At 34.2% G+C, this 26,025-nt stretch overlaps 3 protein-coding genes across 4 annotated transcripts; 1 reads left to right on the forward strand and 2 right to left on the reverse strand.

Moving 5' to 3' along the window:
* Positions 1–447: 447 nt before the first annotated feature.
* Positions 448–7,084, reverse strand: LOC128226631 (fatty acid hydroxylase domain-containing protein 2-like). Of its 2 annotated transcripts, XM_052936591.1 has the most exons (9): positions 6,981–7,043; positions 6,777–6,833; positions 6,324–6,498; positions 5,942–6,048; positions 5,138–5,253; positions 4,536–4,747; positions 4,130–4,290; positions 3,013–3,124; positions 448–2,388 (listed from the first exon to the last, which is right to left on the reverse strand). In XM_052936591.1, the coding sequence occupies exons 1-9, from the start codon at positions 6,991–6,993 to the stop codon at positions 2,229–2,231; spliced, it is 1,113 nt and encodes a 370-aa protein (XP_052792551.1). In that variant the 5' UTR covers positions 6,994–7,043; the 3' UTR covers positions 448–2,228. The 2 variants fall into 2 exon arrangements, with proteins under 2 accessions (XP_052792551.1, XP_052792552.1); XM_052936592.1 differs by lacking the exon at positions 6,777–6,833 and having other exon boundaries at positions 6,981–7,084.
* Positions 7,085–7,312: 228 nt separating this feature from the next.
* LOC128226895 (uncharacterized) lies at positions 7,313–16,776 on the forward strand. Its single transcript, XM_052937006.1, has 4 exons — positions 7,313–7,386; positions 11,520–13,193; positions 13,600–13,793; positions 14,203–16,776. Exons 2-4 carry the CDS (start codon positions 11,520–11,522, stop codon positions 14,531–14,533), a joined length of 2,199 nt encoding a protein of 732 aa, XP_052792966.1. The 5' UTR covers positions 7,313–7,386; the 3' UTR covers positions 14,534–16,776.
* A 1,729-nt stretch (positions 16,777–18,505) lies between these two features.
* LOC128228561 (transmembrane protein 218-like) lies at positions 18,506–24,390 on the reverse strand. Its single transcript, XM_052939941.1, has 3 exons — positions 24,207–24,390; positions 20,845–20,938; positions 18,506–19,444 (listed from the first exon to the last, which is right to left on the reverse strand). The coding sequence occupies exons 1-3, from the start codon at positions 24,320–24,322 to the stop codon at positions 19,301–19,303; spliced, it is 354 nt and encodes a 117-aa protein (XP_052795901.1). The 5' UTR covers positions 24,323–24,390; the 3' UTR covers positions 18,506–19,300.
* Between the last annotated feature and the right edge of the window lie 1,635 nt (positions 24,391–26,025).

A 26,025-nucleotide genomic window follows, 5' to 3' on the forward strand; every position in this document is an offset into this window, starting at 1 on the left:
CATATTTTAAGGAATGGAAGTTGAGGTGTAAATATTCGTTATTAAATTGATTTAACCTTTTTGGTCAGACATAGTCAATAATCAATATATTCATTAAGAATGTACAGACAAACATCCACAGCAAGTTTTACAGAAATTGGTTTAAAAATGTGACACATGGACTGTTTTAGATTGAAAGATTTTAGAAAATTGGACCTCGTGACCTATTTCTCGAGACTTGACCCATAATCGAACAGGACCTAGATTTCAATACGACACACATCCATTAGCTAGAAAATGTGTTTGCTAAAATGTTAACTAGCAAAATGTGCGCAGATGATATGCGTGCTCGCTGGCGAACAACCAATCACATTGGCTTATAATACACATCATGGAATTATAATCTTTTGGCAATTCCAAAGATTAAAACAACAAATGGAAAATGCTTGAACAAAACACATGTTTTTCTTAACTTTTAATTAATTTCCAATCAAAGCACAAATAACACATCATATCACAGACTAAATTCACAATACCTGAAGCAGTCTCAAAATGACCAGATTAAAGAATTAAGCAACAGATCCAAAGCAATGGGGCATATCATTTAAATATTTAATTATGGACCAGCAACAACATCAAGTACACCTCTAAATGTTACACATTTCAATTATCAACATATTTTCTTTAATATTTTTTCAATTATATTATTTTTTCAAATGTTTACAATCAATGTTTTATTCATAGTTTGCAACAAAAGATAACACAATATGAAGGCAGGAGAATACTTTTGTTGATTAAATTAATGATGGTGAGGCAACCTTTTTCCAAGTATCAATGCTAACTACATGTAAAAATGCCCACTGAGTAAAATTTGACTAGGAGATATCTTTCTTCAATGGAATGAAATTTCTGTCAACTGTTGCTTCTGAAAAATCTATTTGCTATAAATGTGATTAAGTGTATTCTAAGACATATATGTGGAGAACAGTGTAGAATTAACAGTGCAACAGTGAACAACAACATATCAAATCTAGATTATATATGGTGAAAATATATGTTTTCTGTTTAAAATTCAAGCTTTTTTGGCGAATCACATGAAATACTTGACGACATTCCATATACAACAATAAATGTTTTAATCATCTACACACATAGAAATGATAATTGCAGAGAAAGGAGATTCACTTGAACATTTATTTGACACAGCAAGGATTTTCTACACATTTTCAGACACTTAAATATAATTGTAATTGATTCTAAACTAAAGCATGCCTAAACCAATCAGCAAAATGAGATCAAGAAATCAAGACATACAGAGATAGTCAAACAAAATGTAATTAATGAAACATAAACATACTTAATAAAGTATTCAATAAGACTATTTTAGTTAAGGATGTGTGTACTAAATAGAACAACTTCTTATATCAAGAAAATAAAAGATCCTAACAGCAAGTAAAACAACATAAAGTCATGGCCTTCAAGATCACTATCATAGCATAGCTAATATAAGCATCTAGTAAATACAATAGTCATGATCACATTAACAAAACATACATGTATACCATTGCTCAATACACATATAGCCATTAAGTCTTTTTGAAACTGTTTTAGCATTTCCTCGTGGCTCAGTAATTAAAAATCAAAAGTAAAATCTCTGCATGTACATCTTTTATATAATTTAAAAAAATGGTTACATGGTTTATTCCAATGCCTACTGAAGTAAAACTTGCCTTAAATATTGTTTCTGAATGGACAGTCAATATAAAAATATGTAAATTCTTTCTGTGATGATAACAAATGAATATGCAGTTATTGTATGCAGACTTGGAGACCGGTACAAGTTACAATAAACTCTCTATTAAGCAGACTTGTGTGTTCATAAAGTTAAATGAGACATATATTGACTTCTGTCAACAGCAGCTTCTACAATATCCAGAAACTACAATCACAACATATCTTTTTTTTATATCTTTCAAACATTTCGCTGCTGATTAATAGAGCAAAAATATGTCAATTTTACTGAGACCATAAACATAGCTTTATGTCCACCGAGAAAACAACTATTTATACTAAATGATATAATATACAGGTACATGTACCTTGCAAAATAGCTCTGTTTAATTGTCAAACCATTTCATCAATAATACAGACAAATGCACCACTGGTCCCCAATTAACTGGTATAATCATAGCACTTGCTGGTTCTTAAGGGGAACCAATCTACCCTTAATGCTGTTGTAGGTTCCCAGCTTACTCGGGTTTTTTCTTGGGTTCTGCTGGGTACTGGGAATTCAGGGGAACCGTGTTTAGCAACATGACATGGCGCTGGTACTGTTTACTGGCATGGAACTGGATGTCTGTCCCATGAAGACGGTCCAGCACCCCAAGCACTCCAAAATTTTGGTTGAATCTGAAAAACATACATGATATTTTTATGATACATCAATATGTTAAAAAATAAGATTTGATAAGCTGATTCCCATTGCTCAAACACCCAGTAAACCTAACATGTCTAATATTGCTTTCAAAGAACATGGACATCCACACTTGGGTACAGACAAATAACTGTTAATCAAAGTACAGTACTAAAAGCAGCTACTTTGAAAGCTTATGTCTAGGAAATGTCTAATAATTTCTTTTATGTTTTTTTCGGGGAAATATCATGTAATTTTCACTGCTCTTACAGATTTTGGTTCCAGAGTTGCTTTAAAAAAGTTAAGTTCATAGAACTGGGTGTAAATTGTTTCAAATGACTACATCAAAATTGCATTGACATATGATGTTGTTTTTCTCGCAAATTTCCCAATTAACATTTTTCTTGCCTTTAAGCATTTATAAAGGAAACAGGAAGTTTCGTTGCAAGATCAAAATATATAGTATGACCCGTTAAAATATTGCTTCCTGTGATCAGTTGGTGAAATAAATTGCAGTTTCACACCTCTACTATACTGATGTTATGTTTTGTTGCAATTTCCTTATATGGTAAAACAATACTATGATATGTATGATATGCTAAAACAAAACTTTGGCCTACTTGAGGTGGTGGTAATCGTGAGCCTCGGGTGAAGGCAGGAGAGGAAGGTGGTAGCCACAGTGGGAGATCGTCGTCGACAGGAACGCCAGGATGAACCACAGCCATGCAGTTGCTGTTAAAGTATAGAAATGAAACATTAAATCTATGGGAAATAAAATAACTTTCAAACAAAAGCATTATTTAACAGATATTAGAGCCAGAGCTATTTGCTTTGCTATGCATGCATGTACTGTCATTGGCAGCATGGGTACAAATTTACATTTGAGTTATATTTCAATGTCTTCAAGGTTTTTTTTAAATTACTGGTAAGATAAAGTTTTCGCTTGGCAATGCAGACAATGACACCAAGGCTATCAGAACATTTTCTTTTTTAAAGACGGACAATGTGAAATTGTAATTTGTTTATCTCGGGTAACTGCTGGAGGGGTAGATATGATAGCTACAGTGGGGGATTGTGGGCAACAGCAACCCAAGGCTGAACAACAGCCACGCAGTTGGCAAGCAAATATAGAAATTCACCCATTTAAGCTACACCATAGAGATGCTCGATGAACATCAGAATTTCTGAAGTGACTTATATAATGCAATTTGCACAATGTAACCAACATTGTCACAGAACACTAAGACCATAACTTTCGATGTGAACAAGAGCACCCAAGTAGATGCCAGTACTCATCCAAACATTTTCAGTTGGTTTAGGGAAATAATTCTATAAACATTTTTCCGCTGCGTCCTATCTTTTGTTTTCTCACCAATTTTTAACATAGTTATGATTCTAAAAATATTGCTCCATTAACAGATTTAATACATAGTTATATTTTAATCAAATAATCCATAATTCAGTCATGTGTATATCGCTTCATTCAATACTGGCATCAATGGATGACTTTGAACAACAACAGGTAATTTAACTAATTTTATACACAATTTACAATGATGGAAACTATCAAGAGCCTGCAAGCACTGGTCTGTTCAATTGTTTACAGAGCTTTTTCACATTCTGGAGCTAATAAATATATATATATATGTGTAACAAGATATCTTGAGCTATTAATACAAGAATTGGGGCTTGTTCAGCTAAACGTCTAATTTTGAAGACTGATCTTACACAACATACCAAGATGTGAGCCCATGATGAGGGGTCCGAGGGTTGGCGGGAGGATGTTGCTGATCACATGCTCTACTGGGTGGGCATACACGGCAACAATACCTATGGGGGCCGTCCACTCATGGTGGAGCTTGTGGATGTGCTTGTACAGTCGAGGGTGGTGAAGCAGCCTGGAAAAATATTGTATTTTTTAGACCTGTTAAACATTAGAAATTCACAATATGATTTATATAAAAATATAGTGTAATCTCCTTCATGTTCAACCAGGATACTTGTCATTTAAATAATCAAAAACCTTCATTTGAAAGAGGTCTTTAAATTTAAAATTAAATATTGATTATATATCTGCAATATAAAATTCATTGCTGTGTATCACAGAAGTTTTGCATCCCTGCACCTTAACACTCTTTCTAACCTATGTGAGTAATAGAAGCAGAACTCTTCCACAAAGGAGAATATAAGAATCTCCAGCATGACCCAGGTGAACGTTGGTAGCTCCCCGCCTATTGTTGACGACCCTCCTCGTAACTGGAAGAGGTAGGATGCCACAAAAATAAACGGCACTCCCACAACGAGCATGTTGAACACTACCTGTCTGACTGCCTTCCACAGTTTCGGCATTTCCACCTGGTAAAAAAAAACAATAAAAATTCAATTGATTCAAACCTCAATTATATCGATGACACGACTTTTATACACCAAAGTTTCAACCCATTTTCAGAATTGCATCTTTAACCAGTTGTTTTACTATTTGTTCAGTACTCTCTGCTTTAACCACATTTCTTGGAACTGACTTAAGAGTAAGTGCAAATTTATAGAGGATCATTGTTTGTTTAAGTGAAAGTTACCTATATATTTTACAAAGTGAGTACCAAAACCCAAGTTAACAATGGCATTGCCACATTTGAAATACTTATGGACATGGTTAAAAAGTGTTTGAATGAAATGGCCTTAGCCAAACTTTTTTTCTTTGAAAAACAGATTTATAGCTAAAATCAACATTGTAAAATTATATACTTTAACATCCTCCTGTATTTTGTACTTGAGTAGACATGCTGGCACGCCATAGACATCCAACAGCATAAAGAAACTGTTGCCAAGCCAAAACACTCCTTGTGTCACTACAAATGTTCCTGAAATGAAAAAAAAAATCCATTATAAGTTGTTAAAAGGATTTGAATAGCTGGAAGAAATGCTTCTATTGCCGTTTTGGGTTTCATATTTGATTTACAAGTTCATTTTCAATATTTCAGGTTGAAAAAAGATGAGGACAGTAACAGAGAAGTGATGAGATTTAACATTCTCTCAATTCATTCCCCTATTCAATTTCATGTTATTTAATCAAGACAAGTGGCAGCACAATCAGATGCGTATATATGCCAATGCTTGTCCCAGTCATCAGAGAGAATAACTTAACAACAATTAAAGTGGAACTTAATTGAAAGTGAAAAATCTTAGACTTGAACATCCATGTTTGGGAGAAAAACTGCCAAAGCTGATGGCAAGGAAATTCAAACTTCCACTTTCAAATTCTTAATCTAAGCCCTGAACTGTAAAAAGCCAGAGTTATGGGCCTTGCTCCATATGTGTATTGTCTCTGGCAATGGTGTTTTTTCAATATCTTGAACCTTTTTTTTGTTATGGCTTAGGGAAAGAGCTTTTAAATACCAACAAAGACACCTGAAAGGCAATACCTGGACTTTTGTTCTGCCATAAACAGACGACTAAATATTATTATTAAGTAAATAATATAACTCAGAAAGTGAAATCATTCACTATTAGTTAAATCATTTATGACTCCATGAATAAATGATCCATTACCAATACAGCAGAACCAAAAGTCATTCTCCTGTCCCCAGTGTGTGTACATGTAGTCCCAGCAGCTCTGCCAGAAACTTCCCGTGGCACCCCACAGACGATGGATTTGCCTGGAAATTGAAATACAGGTATAACAGGTATTTTTAGTTTTAGAGTCAATATTCAAACATTCTCAAAGGAACACACATATGTATATTTCAAATAATAAATTAATTTACATATCAATGAAGCACATGATTTACAATATATTTATTCAAAGGTTACTAAAATTCCCATGTATATTATCAAGCATAATGTGCTAAAATCAATAGGCAAAAAAACAGTAGGTAACAAAATAAAAATAAACCGATAATTATATTCAACATTTACCTGCTACTGTACTTACCAATGAAATGAATTTCGAGCAGCAGCAAATAGAAGAAGGCATGAACCCATGATATACAGGGCTTTCTTCACAGAGTCCATTATTCGCCCAATCTTAGGGCCCTTGCTCTGGCTCTGGCTCACCTCTGCTGGCAACCCCAAAGCTTCTGGTGTGTCTCTTAAGTCAGCCATTTTTGCTGTAATTAATAAATTAAGATCAGATGGAACTGTTTTGTTTATTTGTTGTTTCTAAGTTTTCTTTATACTTAAAAAATGACCCTTTAGTCATAAAAATGTTGGCACTTTATATTATTTTTTATATATAATTATCATATTTTTTTGAAGATCAAAATGCAGCAGGTCATTTTCATGTTCACTGTACATGTCTTAGTTGATAATGATTGTCAAGTTAATATATGTGTGCAAATAATAGTGATCAAAATCATTTGTTATTGCAGATTTTGAAATTACATACATGTATGTTTAAGCTCCTCTGGCTCCAATTTCTCTAACAAGCTTAAGCTATGACCGACTGCGCAAATAAGAAAGAAAAACGTTATAGATTTTGACCCTCGCCTGGTAACGATAAAATATGCTATATACTTCTACGCAATACTTTTTCATAGATTCAAACGCAAAGAGTGATATGAATAATGTGAAAAGAGTAGGGATGTCCAACCTTCAGCAGTCATAAATTATTCTTGCCATGCATAAATCTTCATTCAAAATAAATCTTTCCACTGCGAACTGTCAATTTCGGAATGGTAAAAGAGTATCTTTCTCGTTGTCATCCCAGATTGAAAACCCCGTAGTAAATTACATTATTACGTTAACATACTCATACCAACACTGAACTTTGTGGATGAAAGAAGAATAAAGGATTGAGATTTTTAAGGGAAACACTATTTAAATGAAATACTCTGCACTATTTAAAGAATTATATTGGCTCTACAGATCGCACCGTACTACACTGTGTACGGCGAACAAATAGTACACTAGCACGGGAAGTAGCAGATGGCCAATGTGGTAAAGGATTGTGGAAAAATTTTTAATGAAAGGCGATTTAAATAGATTTATGTATAAGTGTAAGTAATTATGTTTTCCTTACTTATTACTTTTATTCGATTCGAATGCTAGTAGTAGTAGTTACTTGTACCGTTGCTTGTTTTACACAAATTACTGATAGGGTTTAGTCAAAACGTCCACGTCTAGTATTGATCGATATGTTGATCAAGATCAATACAAATTCCAGAGTTATAGCCCTTGAATTTTGATTGTTTCAATGTATTTTAGTGTTATTTGTTTTAAAACTTATTGACTTCTAGTTGATTTTGGCTCTGATAAGCCTTATACGTACTTTTACTCTTGCTAACAAGTAAAATTTTTCATAATTGACGTATGAACTGTACAGTACTCGTTCAGGAGCAGTATTTTTCTTGGCAAATGTGTTATATAAAATATGTGTTTTCTTTGCATCAAATGTTCAAGAAACATCTGAAGCATTTACCTTATTTTTAAAGTAAGTCGCTCATGGTTTGTAAATTGCACCTTTTTTTTTAATTACGAAATAAAGTGTGGCAAATTATAAGGAGTGTTTAAAACAAAAATACCAAAAGCTGGAACCCTTCAGCAAATGCTGATATTTGCTCAAATATGGTCTTTGAAGACCACAATCTGCATAAGCATTAATAACACGATTGAAAATTAATTACAGCTGTGGTGTTGCGTGATCGGCTGATTGATATTTATAATCACATGATGTTATTAATATATCGTTAACAGGTCAACATATCCACCACTTTTGGTGGCCATGTGGACTAGCCAGCTGTTTTATACTTTTTTTCTTGACTTTACCAGTGTGAGTTCGAAACCCACTTAAACCAAAATACTTTTTTATGCTATAACTGTATTTGTTTCTGCAATTTGGATTTCATACAGTAAAATAATGAGAAAATAAGTGTTGTCAGATGCATTACCTCTTAATGGTCATGTGAATATCATGTCACAATCTCCAGTATCGGCATTTCATAAATTTGCTTGTAAGACATAACTCCTGATATTCATACAAAACTTTTTAAACATGTTGCCATAGACTAAACCCACATGTATATTGTATAGCAATGCTGTTCATTTATTGAGCTATGCCTCTCATTTGACTGAGAAAAAAACATAAAAGCATTGGCAGTCGCTTATTTCAGTGTTTTTCATTGCTGATTTCATTGTCCGAGCCTTTCAACTCACACCATCTAATTAGCTTTGATGCATTATTGTTTTTTTTCATGTTCACCTTGGTGACCGGAGGAATGGATTGTATTAACATTAACCAAAATGCTTTAAATCACCCAGCATACACTTTCAGAGCACTCACACGATTCTGTGAATGGGAATTGCAAAAAGAATACTTGAATATTGTCTTTTTTTTAAAATATAAGACTTTATATGAAGTCATCATCAAAATTATTTTTAGCTCACCTGAGCACAAACCTAAAGGAAAATGTCAACAATTGGTTATAATCATCTTCTTCTCCTAAACCGCTTGGACAATTTTGATGAAACTTCATAGGAATGATCCTTGGGTGGTGCTTTTTTCAAAATTGTTCAAAGAAATTAATTCCATGCAGAACTCTGGTTGCTGTGGAAACCTAAAGGAAAATGTCTACAATTGGTTATAATCATCTTCTCCTAAACCGCTTGGACAATTTTGATGAAACTTCATAGGAATGAACCTTGGTTGGTGCTTTTTCAAAATCATACAAAGAAATTAATTCCATGCAGAACTCTGGTTGCCATGGCAACCTAAAGGAAAATGTCAACAATTGGTTATAATCATCTTCTTCTCCTAAACCGCTTGGACAATTTTGATGAAACTTCATAGGAATGATCCTTGGTTGGTGCTTTTTTCAAAATTGTTCAAAGAAATTAATTCCATGCTGAACTCTGGTTGCCATGGCAACCTGAAGGAAAAAATACAAAACTTTTTTGGCAAATACTATGAAGCCTAGTGCTTAAATCTTTGGTGTGTAACATTGTCTATTGGTTATCTTCCATGTTTATTCAAATAATGCCGCTGGAGAAAAATTGGCCTCACCCCGTGGGTTACAAGTTCATTATAAACCCATTTTGTTAAAATCGGATAGTTATGTAAAGTTTACCCGTGAAGAAAGGGCAGCAAGTCTTGCTATATGGTCTCTCTTTTTGTTGGAGATTCCACTACTTTCTATTTTTAGTAAAAATGGAATAGATTTTAAATTTTATTAAGTCTTCAACTAAGGCTATTATTGTTCTTTTTTCATCTATTCAAATAATTATTATACACTTTATTCTTTAGAAGAAATTTAATTTTTACTTAATGATAAATCTAATAATCAGACTTTTCCATTGAACTTCATGTAGATTATTGTAAAATTCATGTAGATTATTCTAAGCTAAAATCTTCTGTGTGGATAGTGAATAAGCCTTATATCAAGAAACATAGGGAAATTGATGTTGTCTTAGATGGATGCAGTGATAAATATTAGTTGAAGGTGCTGAATGTGTTCTGATATCTGATTTTTAGAGCTTAAGGAAGTTTATTGATTTTATTGGATGTTGCACTGTTTGTTGTTTGTGTATCTATACTAAATGTTTTTTTAGTGTGCAAGCAATTTAACATAGTTTTTTCAGTGTGCAGGCAATTTAACGAAGTCCTGTCAGGTTGCAGGCAATTGAACAAAGTCCTGTCAGTGTGCAGGTAACTGAAAAAAGTCCTGTCAGTGTGCAGGCAACTGAAAAAAGTCCTGTCAGTGTGCAGGTATCTGTACCAAGTGCTGTCAGTGTGCAGTCAGTTAACAAGTCCTGTCATTGTGCAGGCAACTGAACAAAGTCCTGTCAATGTGCAGGTATAAGAATAAAATTCTGTCAGTGTGCAGTCAATCATCAAGTCCTGTCAGTGTGCAGGCAACTGAACAAAATCCTGTCAGTGTGCAGTCAATCATCAAGTCCTGTCAGTGTGCAGGAAACTGTGACAAGTCTTGTCAGTGTGCAGGCAACTGTGACAAGTCCTATTCAGGCAACATGTTTGACCAGTATGTTTTTCAATATTTTTTGAGAACAAATATCAAGCTATATGGATAACAAAGGTTAAACTCTTTTACTCAGGTGAGCGATTTAGGGCCATCATGGCACTCTTGTTTGAAAATTTGTTCATGGATGTATCTTAGAAGCATGGGTTACAATACAGTCGAAACTCGATGGCACGATATTCTAGGGACCGGCCAAAATATTCCGAGCCTCGAGAATATCGAGCCAAGCGGGATTGCTTACAGAATGTTTTTTTTATTCGTTACAAAAAGTCCTGTTTACCTCGTTTGTTATTGGCTACACTATCTCCGCAAGAGAAGAGAAGAGTATTTATTGGACATAGTTACGCATTGTAAAGTTTGTAACATGACTTATTCGATACATGGAAAATATCATTTTTTTTTTTTTTATTTATTATAAAAATACATTGATGCGAAAACAACAAACAAGCAATTTTAAACAGTGGGTAACACAAACATAGCTTATAAGTTATATCAAAATGCATAGAAATTTATGGATGGATAACAATTAGAGACAGAACTTAAAGTGATGACATGTTTATTTAAACTGTTTAACCTTTTAAATTTGATAATAATTATAATACAAGTCAAGCAATTTTATCGATTAGCGCCTAATGTGCTAAATGAAGCCAATCAAACAAATCAATGTGTTAGATTCCTAACTGAACCTGCGAAAATGACATCGACTTAAGCAAACAAAACAAAGAGTGAAATTCTTACTTGGGACCGCGAAAATGACTTCGAGCGTGGAGAAATATCGACCCTCAAGATACCAAGCCATCCGATCGAATTTTATATGAACAAAGAGTAAGAAAAAATTGGTCCTTTTTATCTGGTTCGAGCCAACGAGGATATCGAGCCATAAGATACCGAGCCAACAAGTTTCGACTGTACTTCACAAAATGCTTGATATGTCTTTGAGAATTGTTGTAATGATAAAATCTTTCTATATGTTAAATTTCATCAGTTAATCCAAATTCCCTTGAGAATGTGTGTAATGATAAAAGAAGTGCTCTATATTTCAGATTTTAACAATAAAAGGAGCAGAACGTTGATTGAAATCAGCCTACATAATGTACATCTAAATATTGTGATAAACTTTATGTTGTTATTTATTTGTTTTCTTGTTGTCTTTTCAGATGAAGTTTTACCTCCACTGCAATGAGCCTGAAGTAACTACAGTTTTTAACTGGGATCTAGAAGATCTTACTGTGCAAAATGCAGTTGATAACTTCCAGACAAAACTGAATGAAACCACCCCGGAATTGAAAGTTACAGTTGTTAGAGACTGCCATGGTAAAAATGTATCTTTCACGAAGAAGTTATCAGATGCTGTTAGTAAAACCAAAAATGATCTGTTTGTTATTGTTTCAAAGACAGCAGATATTGGAGATGATGGTCATGAAATTGAAAGATGTCATATAGTTGAGAAGCAGGGATCTAGCACATGCAAGTCTTTACACCAGACAAATGGTGAAAGTAATGATCTCAAAACTAAAGATAAAAACATTATAGAACAATCATCAACTCAACAGAAACTAAATGCGGCCGTGATCCACATGGGAAATGAAAGGTATAGAAAAGCAATAGAAATATATGTTGAAATCTTAAAGCAAGAAGGTGCAAATAGGTCAGCGCATGAAGGATTGATTGATGCATATTTAAGAGCAGACAGATACAAAGAGGCTAATGTTGCACTTAAGAAAGCTTTTAAAGTGTATCCGAATGACTTGGTTTTTCTAAGATTAGCAGGGGAAGCATATATTGGATGTAAGGATGGTGAAGCTGCAGTAGAAATGTTGATGAAATGTGCAAAACTAGCTAGATATGAGGGAGGAATGGGCAAAGGAAGCAAGCAGGACCTTCAGGTTCTTATGGCAAAGGCATACCTCATTAAAGATGAAAAAGACATGGCGATAACCATTCTGCAGGGTGTTCTGCGTGAAAATATGGGGCATGATGATGCACTTACAGAGTATGCTAGTCTTCTTTTTCCTATTGGTACTGGTCAGGCAGAGGAAGCTGTGTCTGTCATTCTAGGGGTTCTAGCTAGAAAACCGAATGACAAAAGAGCAAGGGAAGTATTTGCTAAAATGATGAGTGAAAAATCTGGAATGAAAGTTCTAAGGCAAGTAGCATCTGGTGTATTTCTTGACTCAGCGGCTTTGGTCTTCCTGGGTTCTTGTTTGAGAGATCATAGTGTTCTTAAAGAAAGTCTTGAACTATTTGAAGAAGCTCTTAAAGTTGATCCTAAGAATCCCAGTATTGCACTAATATATATTCATACATTAGAACTCGTCAACACACCATCGAAGATCTTTGAGGTTGTTACAGCATTTTTAAACGGGTATGGATCAAAATGTTTGGGAAATGTACCATGCTCCCTTTTTCATCGTTACTTCACTTCTGTTGTATCACTTATTGGTAATGAAACACTGCAGGACATTGACACTCTGGAACATTTATTTGTTGACAGTTTTGACATTTCTGATGACAAACAATATGAACATGTATACAGTGAGGATGAAAGATATTTCTTAGCCATACTTTTCACAACTGTGAAGGTTATGTATGTTTTGGGAAACTTGGATCTATTGAAGCCACTGTTGAATGTGCTAGAGCCTCTGTATTTGGGTAGAGAACTGCACAAGACCAACATCAGAAATGAGGCAGCTTATTTCAACTGCATCAATGAGGGAATGAAGTTGTTTCCATTCATTCCTGCTGTAAAGAAAGTTCCAGAGGAAGAATATGTCTACCTGTTAGGGGACAGTCATTGCATTCCAGCAGCATGGAGACAGATTCAAATTCAGGTATTAAAAGAAAAATTCAAATTCAGATATTAAATCCTTTGCAGAATTCTGTCCGTTTAATGAGCTGGGCTACAATTAGCCGACTTTGATTAGTTTTGTTGTAATGGATGCATATAAATTTATTATACCTTACAATATATGGCACAAACAACGTAGCAGGGCCTGATTTTAAGGACTTGTCTTCATTAAGTGACAATCAGAATCACAAGTGGAGATTATGTCCATTCAACCAGTACAAAAACTTCGTAATCGTTAAACAATTCCACATAATAAATTCAAATAATTCTACAATGTCAATGTTTAAGCAAAACTCAGTTTTATTTGTAATTCCACTAGAATCATCATAGCAGCGTACATTTATAGACAGTGCTAGTGTGCTGTAGTGTGCTTTAATTTACATTTCCAGGACAGATCCACGATGATAAAACCTGCCTTGTCCACTGGAACAAAGATTTGGCATCTACGACAAGAGAGTACCTTTTACCCTAAAGCCAACTTCATCTCTGCTGTTGATAACATTCCATATGACTCAACTGTGATAGTTTGTTTTGGAGAAATAGACTGCAGAGAAGCATTATTGAAGTGCTGGGAGAAAGCAAGGTATGTTTTTTTTTCTGGCATAGAATTTGCTTTGACTACATATACCATAACACGTTGGGTCACTTTTAGGTAAATTTTGTAACCATGAAATATTTAATGTCTTTCTCTTAATAGATAAACTAAGTCATTAATCCTTTCATTAACATAGCTCAAACGTTTTTTAATAATCTGAGATTTTTCTGACACCCATCAAAGGTATTTGAAATATTAATACTAATGTATTAATCCATGAACGATCACAGAAAACATTGTAAATGACATTATATTCCACTTTGTCTAATGAATAAAACTACTACAACACCAGGCTTCCTCGAAAAAGAAGTATTGTACACTGGTAAATATTTGATCTACCAGACAATGATTGCTTTATTCAAACATTTTAACTTTGCTTTTTTATTTATTTTTCAAGGTATGACCGGATTGAAGATGGCATGGACACAATTATAACGATATATGTGCGTGTCCTCAAGGAACTTCAGGCCAAAAGAGGTTGGAAAATATTAGTCCATCCAGTGATGCCTGTACTGGACGTCACTCGTCCAATTGTGATGCAGTTTAACAGGATCTTGGCTACCAGGCTGCTTGCTGAACCTGCTCTGTACTGGTTGAACTTCGTAAATGAACTGCTCACTGAAGATGGACAAGCGTTAAAACCAGAGTTTACATTTGACGGAACACATGCAAATCCAAGTTACGTTCAATTGTTAGCTGAGTCTTTAAGCCAGGTCATTGACAATTGAGTTTTTTAATCAACATGTCCACAATACTGAAAGATCATTATCCTCATAGTATAATGCTATAAAGATTTTTCATGCAACATATCAATAAAACTTTTTCCTTTATTGTTAGTACTATGCCTCTTTTTACCAAGCAAGTTGAAAATGGAATTATTCAGCAGATTCATGTATATTTTTGCATTTACATGAACATGTATTTCAAATTCAGTGGTTCACTGTTAAATAATCTAGTTCCATTGTTTGGAATGTTCCATTTATTCTATATTCTTTTAGAACTTGAGAGAAAGTTTTTGATGATTTTGTGGTATTTTATGGAACATTCTTATTTGGTACATGGGCAAACTTCTCTGATCTTGGGTCTTTGGATAAAATTAAAGTTTCAATAAAAGTTTCACCAGTGCTAAACTTTTGGATTTTATTTGTCTCAGGATTACATTTCAACTGTTGTGGAAATTGTTCTGAGTGTTGTGCCCATATAGTTTCAGTATTTCATGTGGATTTAATTCTGTGGACATTAAATTACTAGTTCACTGAAGATATTTTTGGACATTTTAGCCAATAGGTAATATTTAAATATTAGCATTACTTAGTTGAAATTTGTTTTGTAAAACTGTTTATTAGTGAATATATTGTGTTGTTGTTTAGTTTGTTACTCCAGGTTTCTTTTTTCTTTGATAAGTTTGGTGGTTGTAACAGCTAGAATGCATGTATACATTCTAGTATTTTTTCTGCTGTTATTTCAAATTTTAAGTTCTAAAGCTTTGTGCAGAATGGAACTTGATTTGAATCCCTTTCAGAAATATCTGACTGTATGTTTCACTTTAAAAAATAACATTCACCAGTGTGAATTGTTTTTATAACTCTTATAATTCAATAACAGACCATTGTTATAATAATAATTGTTGAAACATACACTCAAATAAATTTTTATCAACCTCTGGAGATATAAACATGTGTATATTTTGGCAATTCAATTCTTAACATGAATTATATTTAATGAACCTGCATGTTTTGCTCTTTTTCTGGTGATTTCTTTCTTAGACAGGTATGGTATTGGTATATTTTTGTTGCTATGCCCCCAAAGGGCAGCATATAGTTATCAAACTGTCTGTCCATTCCCTTTGTTTTTGATCAAATTATTCAAAAATGCTTAGCCACAGGAACCTCAAACTTGGTAGGCAGGTCGGTAATGACTAGCAAGCATATGAACCCTTTTGATTTTGAGGTCAAAGGTCAAGGCTGAGTTTTTGAATGGAATCTGTTTTTATATTTAAGTAATAGCGATATTCAATATACATACCCAAACTGCAATCCCAAGTTTCGTCTCCACAAAAGCTTGCCACATACCAAATTTCATTTCTGAACATCACTCCTAACTAAAAGTATCAAGCGGTTTTTTTATGTGTTCATGACAGTGACCTTGATAATGACTTCATATGCACAAATGCATTCCGAGTATATATCTCCATGTGAGCTAGCTTATACCAATTTCATTCATACATGTCACTAATAACTTAAGTTCTTGAAAGGAATCATTTTATACTTTTAGTAACGGTGACCTAGACATTACATGCACGTTAGTATCCATGTAATTTTCAATAACTTAATGTCAGTCCAAACTTCACATGTAATGTTATTGAGTGGAAATCTTTTTTTTTTTTTTAGTACTAGTGACCTTGACTCGGCATACCCCAAATGCAATACTAAGTGAGGTATGTCACCACAATTTATTGAGTGGAAACCATTTTTCTTATTTTAGTAACCTTGGCCTAGAACCACCATACCATTAGACATGAAGTTCCATCACGTCATTCCAAACTTAGGATATCGAGTGGAAAAACAACAGTTTGAAGCCTGCCTGGATAACCAAAACCTCGTTCTTAAAACTTGTCTTTCATTAAAAACCTGGTTAATAAAAACATGTAAATAACCATCATAGTTAAATTGCAAAGCAGTTATTACACAGAACTTGCAATCACTTTTTGACATATCTGAGGCCTTTGTAAGGTTGTGTTGTTTCCTGAACCTTGGACAATGAATGTTGTTTTTATGATTTGCTAATCTATCCCAGTTCCAAAAAGATGAAGAGTTCTGTCAGGAACATTACATTTTATTTGTTGATGTAGTTAGAATGTCTAATTTTATTATTTAGTTAAATGTGATATATATTACACTTAATTGCCAATAATTGTGTTAACTGTTTTTAATGTCTTATCATATACCAAAATAAATATGCATTTAGTCAATTGTTGTTTGACACTTAATAGTGGTATTTTTAAGATATCATCAAGAAATGGGAATAATTTTTGGATTTGTTATAACATTGGTCGCTTAAGAAGCTGATAGTTATAACAAAATATACCCGTTTGGGACACAAGTTTGGTGATGATTGGTGTTTAGACGAAGAGACAATGACAATTTTGTTAATTCAAGGGCCATAACTTCAGAGTGACAAAGCCTTTATAATTAATCATTGAAGTTGTTGGGAGATGATTTGTCCATTCCCGGTGTTACATGATAGCTGGTATATATAAACAATGACCAAGATAGGTGATGATTGGTGTACATTTGCCAAAGTTGGAGAGTGGATACTGGGAATTACTTACATTTTTGTCAATTGAAAGGTCGTAACTCTGGAGAGATAGGGTCTTCATGGCTGGATCTTGTACTACCAGTACATGTTGTTTAAGATATTTTGTCCATTACCATTGACCAAGTTTGATAGCAGGTTATTGCCTGTCATATAATGTCAACAGCATTCTCATTTTTTTCCGATGTCAATAAACTTGGTCAGAATGTGTGTATTTCTGAAATCTAGGTAATGTTGAATTCTTGCCATGTCCTATTGAAAACCAGATCACCAGGTCAAATATTTGAAAATCTTCTACCCATTATTTGTGACACATGGACAATTTTATGTAACCAGATTGTTGATCATGTCCTCTCTTGTTTACCCATGTCAGACAGTTTATCTTGAAATCATAAAAATATATCATTTGGTAAAATATAAGGGGAAAACAGTTTATGTCCACTCCATAGCTCCTTAAAATTAATGCTTGAACGAATTTTGAAATGACTTGGCAAAAATGTTCACCGCATGTTCAGACAAACGAAGGTGAAAGGTCAGATATCCATTATTTGTGCCAATTTATTTTCAACAACATCAACCACATCAGGGAATTTGAAAAAAAGTTGCACAAATATTCACTTTATTTTAACCTTTTTAACATACACAGATCATGTTTTTATCTCAGAGATTGAACACTGTGGTCACACTAGGGATCTCAATATTAAGAAGAGTGTCAAAAGATTGGTTTGCCTTAGTTAATACATAACTGTAACCTGAATATCAGCCCCTTGTACTCTTAAATGTTACCTTTTGAAACTTGAGATCTCCTTTATTAATAAACATTTCAACGCAAAAAAAGTTTCAAATTACAATGTATAGCATCCTCTTTACAACTGTCAATTATTTTCATTGTTCTTGAATATGGCAAATTAGACTACATTTGGATTATCAACTTCTTGATTGAAACTACTTCATCAGTTTTTTTTTACAGAATTACTTCATTGCCTTGGGTAAAAGTAGTAAACGTGGGCAGACAGAGTTTGGTTGACTTTTTAGGTTGACCTTGACCTTGCAAATTAGAAACTTTATGTATTGCAATCCATGTATGAAAATCAAAATAATGGCTGCAAAACAGAAGTGTTCATAGTAAACCATTTATGATGCATGGACTAATGGACTAGTTATGAATCAGAGAATTCTCAAAAAGCGAAACGAAAAGTGGACAGATTATAAGTATATGTGACCTTGACCCTCTGAAGCAGAACAATATGCAGGAGTCACCTTCTGGTGATGAATTATCTTATGTCATGATGGCATTTATCTAATGACTGGACAAAGGCTGATACAATCCTTTTTGGAATTGAAAAAATATTATATGTGCCAAAATAAATTTAAGACAAATATCAAATAGTTGCAAGTATATATTTCAAATATCACATAAAAGCAAGTATACTTCAAATATCACATAATCATAAGACTATTTTAAGTATTTATCGGAATAGATCTTACTAAGTTCTGTCATATATGTTGACAACCGAAGCATACATATGAATAAAAAAAAACATTACTGCGTATAAGTTTATATACCTAACATCATAGTAACATGAAATGATAGTATATGAACATGAATACATTGTTCAGTGATGACCAAATTGAAATAAATATATGCATTTCTAGCATATACATTTATGCATTAAGCTCACACCATCCTTTCATATGTTCAATCTACAAAATATTTTGATACCAAATTTAAAAGATGTTCCTTTTTTGCTCTTATATGAAGCTGTTTCCGCATAAATCCTACTTTTGGTTTAATAAGATTACTTTATTGACTGATCTCTGTTAGTATTACTTTGATCTCTATAAGCATGACTTTATCAATTTATTTCAACACATTACTTTCTAGTCCAACATACATGAGTATCTATAAATATAATACAACCATGAAAAGCAACTATTATGGCAATATCATTCAACAAACCAATACCATCTCCATCTAGCTGCCTACATGTAAATCACAATGGCCATGTTTAAACATATTGGCAGAATCATCATCAAACTATTAAAAACTCCAACAGAGTGGTTGACAATGAAGTTATATTGATTTGAATCTGCACAATGACGTATGTATATGCTTGTCACTCCAGAGGTCAACATTGTTTGCGTATCACAGACTATACGGTGCCCTCAACAGTCTTCGTCTATGACAGCTTGATACGCCGTAGGGTTTTGGCGTACACTGGTTCCATAGCGTGGGTGACAAGGTATGCTACAAGGCCGATAACCAGGAATAGTGCACATCCAGCTATCAGTAAGGAACGGTAGATGACAGAATAGTCGTATATCTGAAACATACAAAAACATTTATAACTCATGTTTTCTGCAAAGAAAAAGTTGAGGCATTGTCATAGCCTTGGTATTGGCCTGCATAAATACTATAACCTTGGCCATAACTCAAACAACAATACATTCAAAAAAGACAAGGCTATTATTAGCATCTTCCTATGCTCAATTTCGAAGAAAAAATATAATTTAAGTAGCCATAAAAGATTTCTCAACCCTTTACAACCACATATAAACACTGTATTTATATTTGGCTTTTGGGGAGGGGACGCACTTCTTCACTTAAACTCCCAAAGAGCCCCCCCCCCACCCCATTCATATGGACAAAAACACTCAAGAGTCAAGACTAATGCTATATCTGACAACACATGGCATGCTTCTTTGAGTACACTGTTTCAGTCAGTTGTTTTATTTAAATATTAAAGTGAACATGCATATAAACATTCCCTCGATTGCTATTTTTTTCCAGTCAGGTTAGTGTGTTAGTTTAAACTAGTTATACAGTGACCCATAGCAAATGTGCTAAAATCAGACTTATCATAAATCATCGACATACAAATAAACTGAAACTTAACTCAGAATGTGCTTATTTAGTTTATTGCAATTTATTAAACATAATTCTCAAAATATGTGACATTAAATGTGAGTAAAAGTGGCTGTTGACTGTGGGTAATTAAATGAAAATAATACACAAATACCTTTGATGGTCCCTAACATACAGAGGTAAAATAATTATAAGACAACTCCAAAATACACAGCATAATGCACCAGTCAATTGTAACCATGGCTCCCCCAGGTCCGGGGGTATACCCAGGATAGCCGGGGAAATGGGCCGTGTTTTTACCTTTCATATGATCCTGCAGTGCCGGGTGAATGCGGTGTTTTTGTCTTTGCGCCAAATATAGGGGGGATGGGCCTTACCTAGGGTCTCTGGGCTGCGGGGGCATTTGGCAGGGATTTTACCATCAGTTTGTCTCGGCAGGGCGGGGATTTTACACAGGCTTTGCTGGGCCAAAAGTCAAAATCCCCGCTTTTCCCCGGACCTGGGGAGGCCGTGGTTACAATTGACTGGTGCATAAATCAGACAACATCTGAATAACATATAACAAAATTTGGTAACAATCAGTATTGTTTAGTTTTAAAATCATGATATCAAGACATATATGATATATTTACAGAACAGGTAAGAATGTATTCATCAAAATTGATAATGGCAAATAAATCTAAATTAGAATAAATCAGATCTACACAAGCATCATAGTATAAAACCTACATTTCTGGTATCACTAAATGTCAAATAAAAACAGAAAACACTTCAAAACATGACACTATTCTTTATATTGCTGGAAATAAGATTGACCTTTCAGACAGTTCAGGAGAGAAAACCACAAAAAACATTTACCTTAGTTGAAGGCTGACTAAAATCTTCTCTGGGCAGCACCAGCAATATTATACTGAATAATATTGCTACAAGAATAAGAGCTATTCCAACATTCCTGCAATATACAAAATACAAACTTCTGTATCTTATGTATAACATCTTCATTTTTTGAACTGCAATTTATGATATATATTTATATATACATTGTATATATAAAAATATTTAAAACAATTGAATAGATCTTTAAATAGGTTTACTTGCAATTTTAAATTGTACTGGAATTCAATTATAATCAAGGTAAAATTAAAAAAGGAAATCGATAAAAGCCCGGTTTCAAACTTGTTAAAAAAACAACTTATTGTTACCAATAACATAGGCTGATGTCTCAACCAACAAGAGCCATCGTAAGACAGCGCGCTCGACTACGCCGCTTTGATTTAGAATACAATAACGATGTAATAATACCAAGTTTGGTCTCTTTATGTCAAACCTAACTAAAATTATTTGATACATAAGGTGACTTTGATGCTGCCCTCCCACCAGCCCGCCCAAACAATGACGCAAGTCATTCAAATAACTTGATTTCCCAATATGAAAATGTGGTTAAGAATATAAAAATATGCCTTTCAAAGGAAATTTTAAAAAAATCAGGGGCAATAACTTGTATTTAGGCTTAAAACGGAGTTATGTTTCTTGTTGTAAGATGGTCGTAAATAATTTTGAATTTTATTAAGTGCATTTAATGAACGGTATAGAAGTTTTTTTATTAAAATCCCAACTTGCCCTTAACTTTTACTTGCCTAAAACATTAACCTAAGACAATCAGGGGCCATAACTTGTATTAAGGATATGGAGTTATGTAACCTCATTGGGTGATGGTCCTGAACAATTGTGTGAAGTATTAAGTCAATTGAATGAAGGGTATAGAAGTTATTAAACAATATCCCAACCTGCCCTAAAACTTTAACCTAAGTTCCATAGTCAATCAGGGGCCGTAATTTGTATAAAAGATAATACAGAGTTATCTAACCTCCTTATGTGATGGCTCTGAATATCTGTGTGAAGTATTAAGTCAATTGAATGAATGGTATTGGAGTTTTAAGTGAAAATCCCAACTTGCCCTAAAACTTTAACCTGCGCTAAAACTTTAACCTAAGTCAATCAGGGGCCATAACTCAATTGAATGTAAGGTATTGGACTTATAAGTGAAAATCCCAACTTGCCCTAAAACTTTAACCGGACGCCGATGCCGGGGCGAGTAGTATAGCCCACCTATTCTTCGAATAGTCAAGCTAATAAAATGGCCTGACACATTCTCATTTGATAATTTAGAGAGCCTCTGATAAAAAAACCCAAAACAATTGGCAATATTACATTAATTCAAAAACTGAAATTCTTAAGTTAATTGACATTTTGCGCATGCAAATTATGACTTGAAATGAAAAATTCTCACAAACACTAAGAAAATTGTTATTTATTTTTGTTTTGCTGGGTCCAGAACTCTAACCACTGCTTAAAAGCGACGCTTATAGATTGGCACCAAAATGCATTAGCTAATGAAAAGAACATTAAAACACTTAAAATGAATATGTGTGTATATTCACTGTTTTGTTTCAGACAAAAGACACAGCAATTTATTTTTTTGTTTGTCAGAATTTTGCCAAATAATTTGGAGGGAGCAGTCAGAATAAATTTACAAATATATTGTTTTCGTTAAGTTCAAAACTGGACTTCGGATGAAGTGAAACTGTTTATTTCCATTACAAAATTTAATATAGATCATAATGACTTTTTTTCATTACATACACTAAATATATACTTCTGCGAAAATGATTCCTGTTGAAATATTCACTTTATTATAAAAAAAGTATTGTAAAAAACCCAGCTGATATGATTTGAAACAATCTTAAAATAATGAATAAACTAACATTCAAAATTTGTTAAAAAGCTTTAAAAAGAAGCTATAATTGATTGTCTCCATTGATCACAAAAAAGGAAGGGTCCCTTTATCCTTAACAGGACTGATTTTCCAAAGCTTATTGAGATGTTTAATGCAATAATTACTATGCCAAAATTTGTTTTCAGCATTTAAGAGTTTAAAAACATGCTAATCATTTAGACTCACACAACTTTATCAAACCTTCTAAGGATATATGGGAATGGTCACTAAATATATTCACCACGTTTGAAAAATTGTCCATTCTACAGATAAATGAGCATTAGTTTTGAAGATATAAATGAACCAAACATTGAGGTATCAAATTTTTAATTTGACACTTCAAATCAATGCTTGGAACACACATTTAAATGGAATGTGAGGACCTGCAGTGTGAGGACCTGCTGCTGTGCCTTATTGCCAGGACGGTCTAAGTACTGAAAGTATTGTTACATGTACAGGTAACTGTGAGTGTACATCCAATTTTATCCCAATGCACTATGGAGGTACTAAACAAGTTTAAAGTCGAGGACTTGATTAATTATATAAAAAAATAATGTATTGAGTAAGCTTTCACATTTTCCTATAGTCTAAAATAATAGACGTGTTATACGGGATTGTGCAAAAAACGGGGGCGTTTTAAAAATATTGAAATTGTTTTAAGTGAAGTATTTTATGGTTGAAATTGATCATAAAGAGTTATATTCATATTTTACCATGTAAGTGAAATGTTATTTTGCACTAAACAAGCATTTAATGCATTAAAACAAGTTGTTTACCTTTCCAATAAAACGAAAGTTGACTGACACAGACAACAATTATGCGAAGGGGAACAACTTGATACAATTGTAATACCTCGGCCTCCTCCGACAAAGCTTCGAGATAGACCTCGTTATACAATCGTAACATCTCGGCCATGGCCGAAATGTTCCGAGCGATTTAAAACTGTGCCCTAAAGCCTTGCAGGTGCCCTTCATGTATATATCGTTATGTTTTGACAGAATGAAATGAAAAAAGCCGTCAAACTCATAATTATAAGTTGGATATTTATTTTTTTGTGTACGGAACTAATATAAAATAACATTATCTGGTAATATTTCTTGTTTTTATGATATTTTATAGACGCTATATGCTTTAACCCGGAATCCTGATCGGAACAACTACCCACTTTTGATACTAAACAATTTGTATGTGAAGGATTTGCCATATCAAAAATCTAAAAAAAATCTGTCAACGTACAATTATTTGGACTAATTTTCCTATAGCCAATCTGTGAGGGATACCCTTTAAACAAAAAGATTGCACTGAGACACTGCATTTAAATATGTGGATAGAGTGCATGGCATCTTGTAGTGCTGATGTCATGATCAAATTAAGTTTTAACGGTCAAATATACTCAGTATAAATAATAAACTCGAAACTATACAAAAATATGGTCAATACTTACGATAACGCACCAGTTGCCCTCGAAAATGCAATACATAGGAATAAAGCCAATACCCACACGAGTATTATCAAAAACAAGCCAAGGCCAATTCCCATAATAGTATTATGTGAAGTCATTTTGTCTAAATAAACTAATAATCTTTCATAAAAAACAGGTCAAGACAAAATGGTCACGAATGTACACAAACTTGCTGAAATATTTTGAAAGCTTTGTTTTTATTGGTTAATGGTGCACACACTGTCCAATAGCATTTCATTTAAAGAAAAGCTCGCGGTTAGATAATACCATTTTTAACTAAAAACTTATTATTCATTTTGCGGTCGGGTGTTATCTGTTCGCGACGCTATTATCTAAGATCTTAATGCTAATGGAAAGTTTGTGTTTTTTATATATATAATCGCATTAGTAAAACCTATTACATATTTGTAAGGATTAAAAATACTCTGAATAGGTACAGTACCGTCAGGGTGATAGTGATCTAGTGGTATTTTCGTGTACATGTAGGTGGAAGCCTACATGTGCATGAGCTCGACTAATTAATATGTATATGGTGTGTTCATTCCTCACCAGGGCGAAGCAGTGCTGGTTTCTAACAAAAAAATGACTCGAGAGTGACTCCTGTAAGCTTTCCGCTGTCTTCACAATCGAATTTAAATGAATTAGTGAATAATTATATTGTTTATTGGGCTACTGACTGCGGTGAACTCTCTTCACGGAATAAAATGCTGGAATAGACAAAAGTGCCCCTTTCGCCAAAATGCGTTGGTTATAAAGGTCATATCCATTCTTGCCTGGAAGATGGCGACCTCGATGGCTGATCCTACCTCACGCCGTGGCCTAGTGGTTAAGCGTCCGCCTACGGAGCGGGAGGTCGTGGGTTCGATCCCTGGCCGCGTCATACCAAAAGACGTTTAAAGTTGGTACAAGTAGCTCCCTTGCCTGGCGCTCAGCATTTACAGGGTAGTGCTTGGAAAAGTGGTGTTCTCAGTACTGGTTTAACCCAGGAAAGTTGTACCCCGTGTATCGGTGCTTTACACCGAGCACGTTAAAGAACCAAGGGGTCTCTTCAAAAAAGAGCTAAGGTATCACACCGGACTTCCTTGTATCCCACCACTGTCTCTTCAGCGTGCGGTCTCTTCAGCAAAAAAACAAAGGACCCCGTTGGAAATAAGTGCTTGCACTTTCACGGGTTATCCTTGACCGCAAGGTCTAAAGCAAAAAAATACATAGATCTCCGTGGAGTGTTTAGTCTTTGGAATGACGGTGTTTATGGTGCTCCGTCGGAGGTACATGTATCATTGGAGACATCGTTGCTCTGCTCCAGTATCGCAGTTGATTCATCGGTGAATACGGCATTCGCCAAAATTAAGTCATTGTCCGCATGGATTAGCTGCTGGCAAAACTGCATCCGCATCTCTTTGGTTACGTATCGTACCATCTAGCCGTATTAGAAGGATAAGATCGTGAACCAAGGGATTTGATGACACGGGGTGTTGTTGGTTTAGTTTAAACATATTTATTTTAAAACGATTGTGAAACAAGTTATTACAACATTATATTAATCACTCTCGTTGGCCTGATTTTACGCGAATGTGTGGTCTTGTTTTGTGGGGAAAACCGGAGAACCCGGAGAAAACCCATTTGTCCGGCTAGGTGACCACGAACCAAACTCACATGCGCCCGACGGGGTGTTGTTGATATGGAGTGCGCATCGCCTTTAATCACCAGATCAATATGATTAGACAGACAAGATTGAAGCCCATCGAGGATCAAGTTCTTCTCCATATTGGTCGGTAGCCTCGTCACTCACAGACGCGAA

This window comes from Mya arenaria, chromosome 3 (genome assembly GCF_026914265.1).
Source record: "Mya arenaria isolate MELC-2E11 chromosome 3, ASM2691426v1".
Taxonomy (NCBI): Eukaryota; Metazoa; Mollusca; class Bivalvia; order Myida; family Myidae; genus Mya; species Mya arenaria.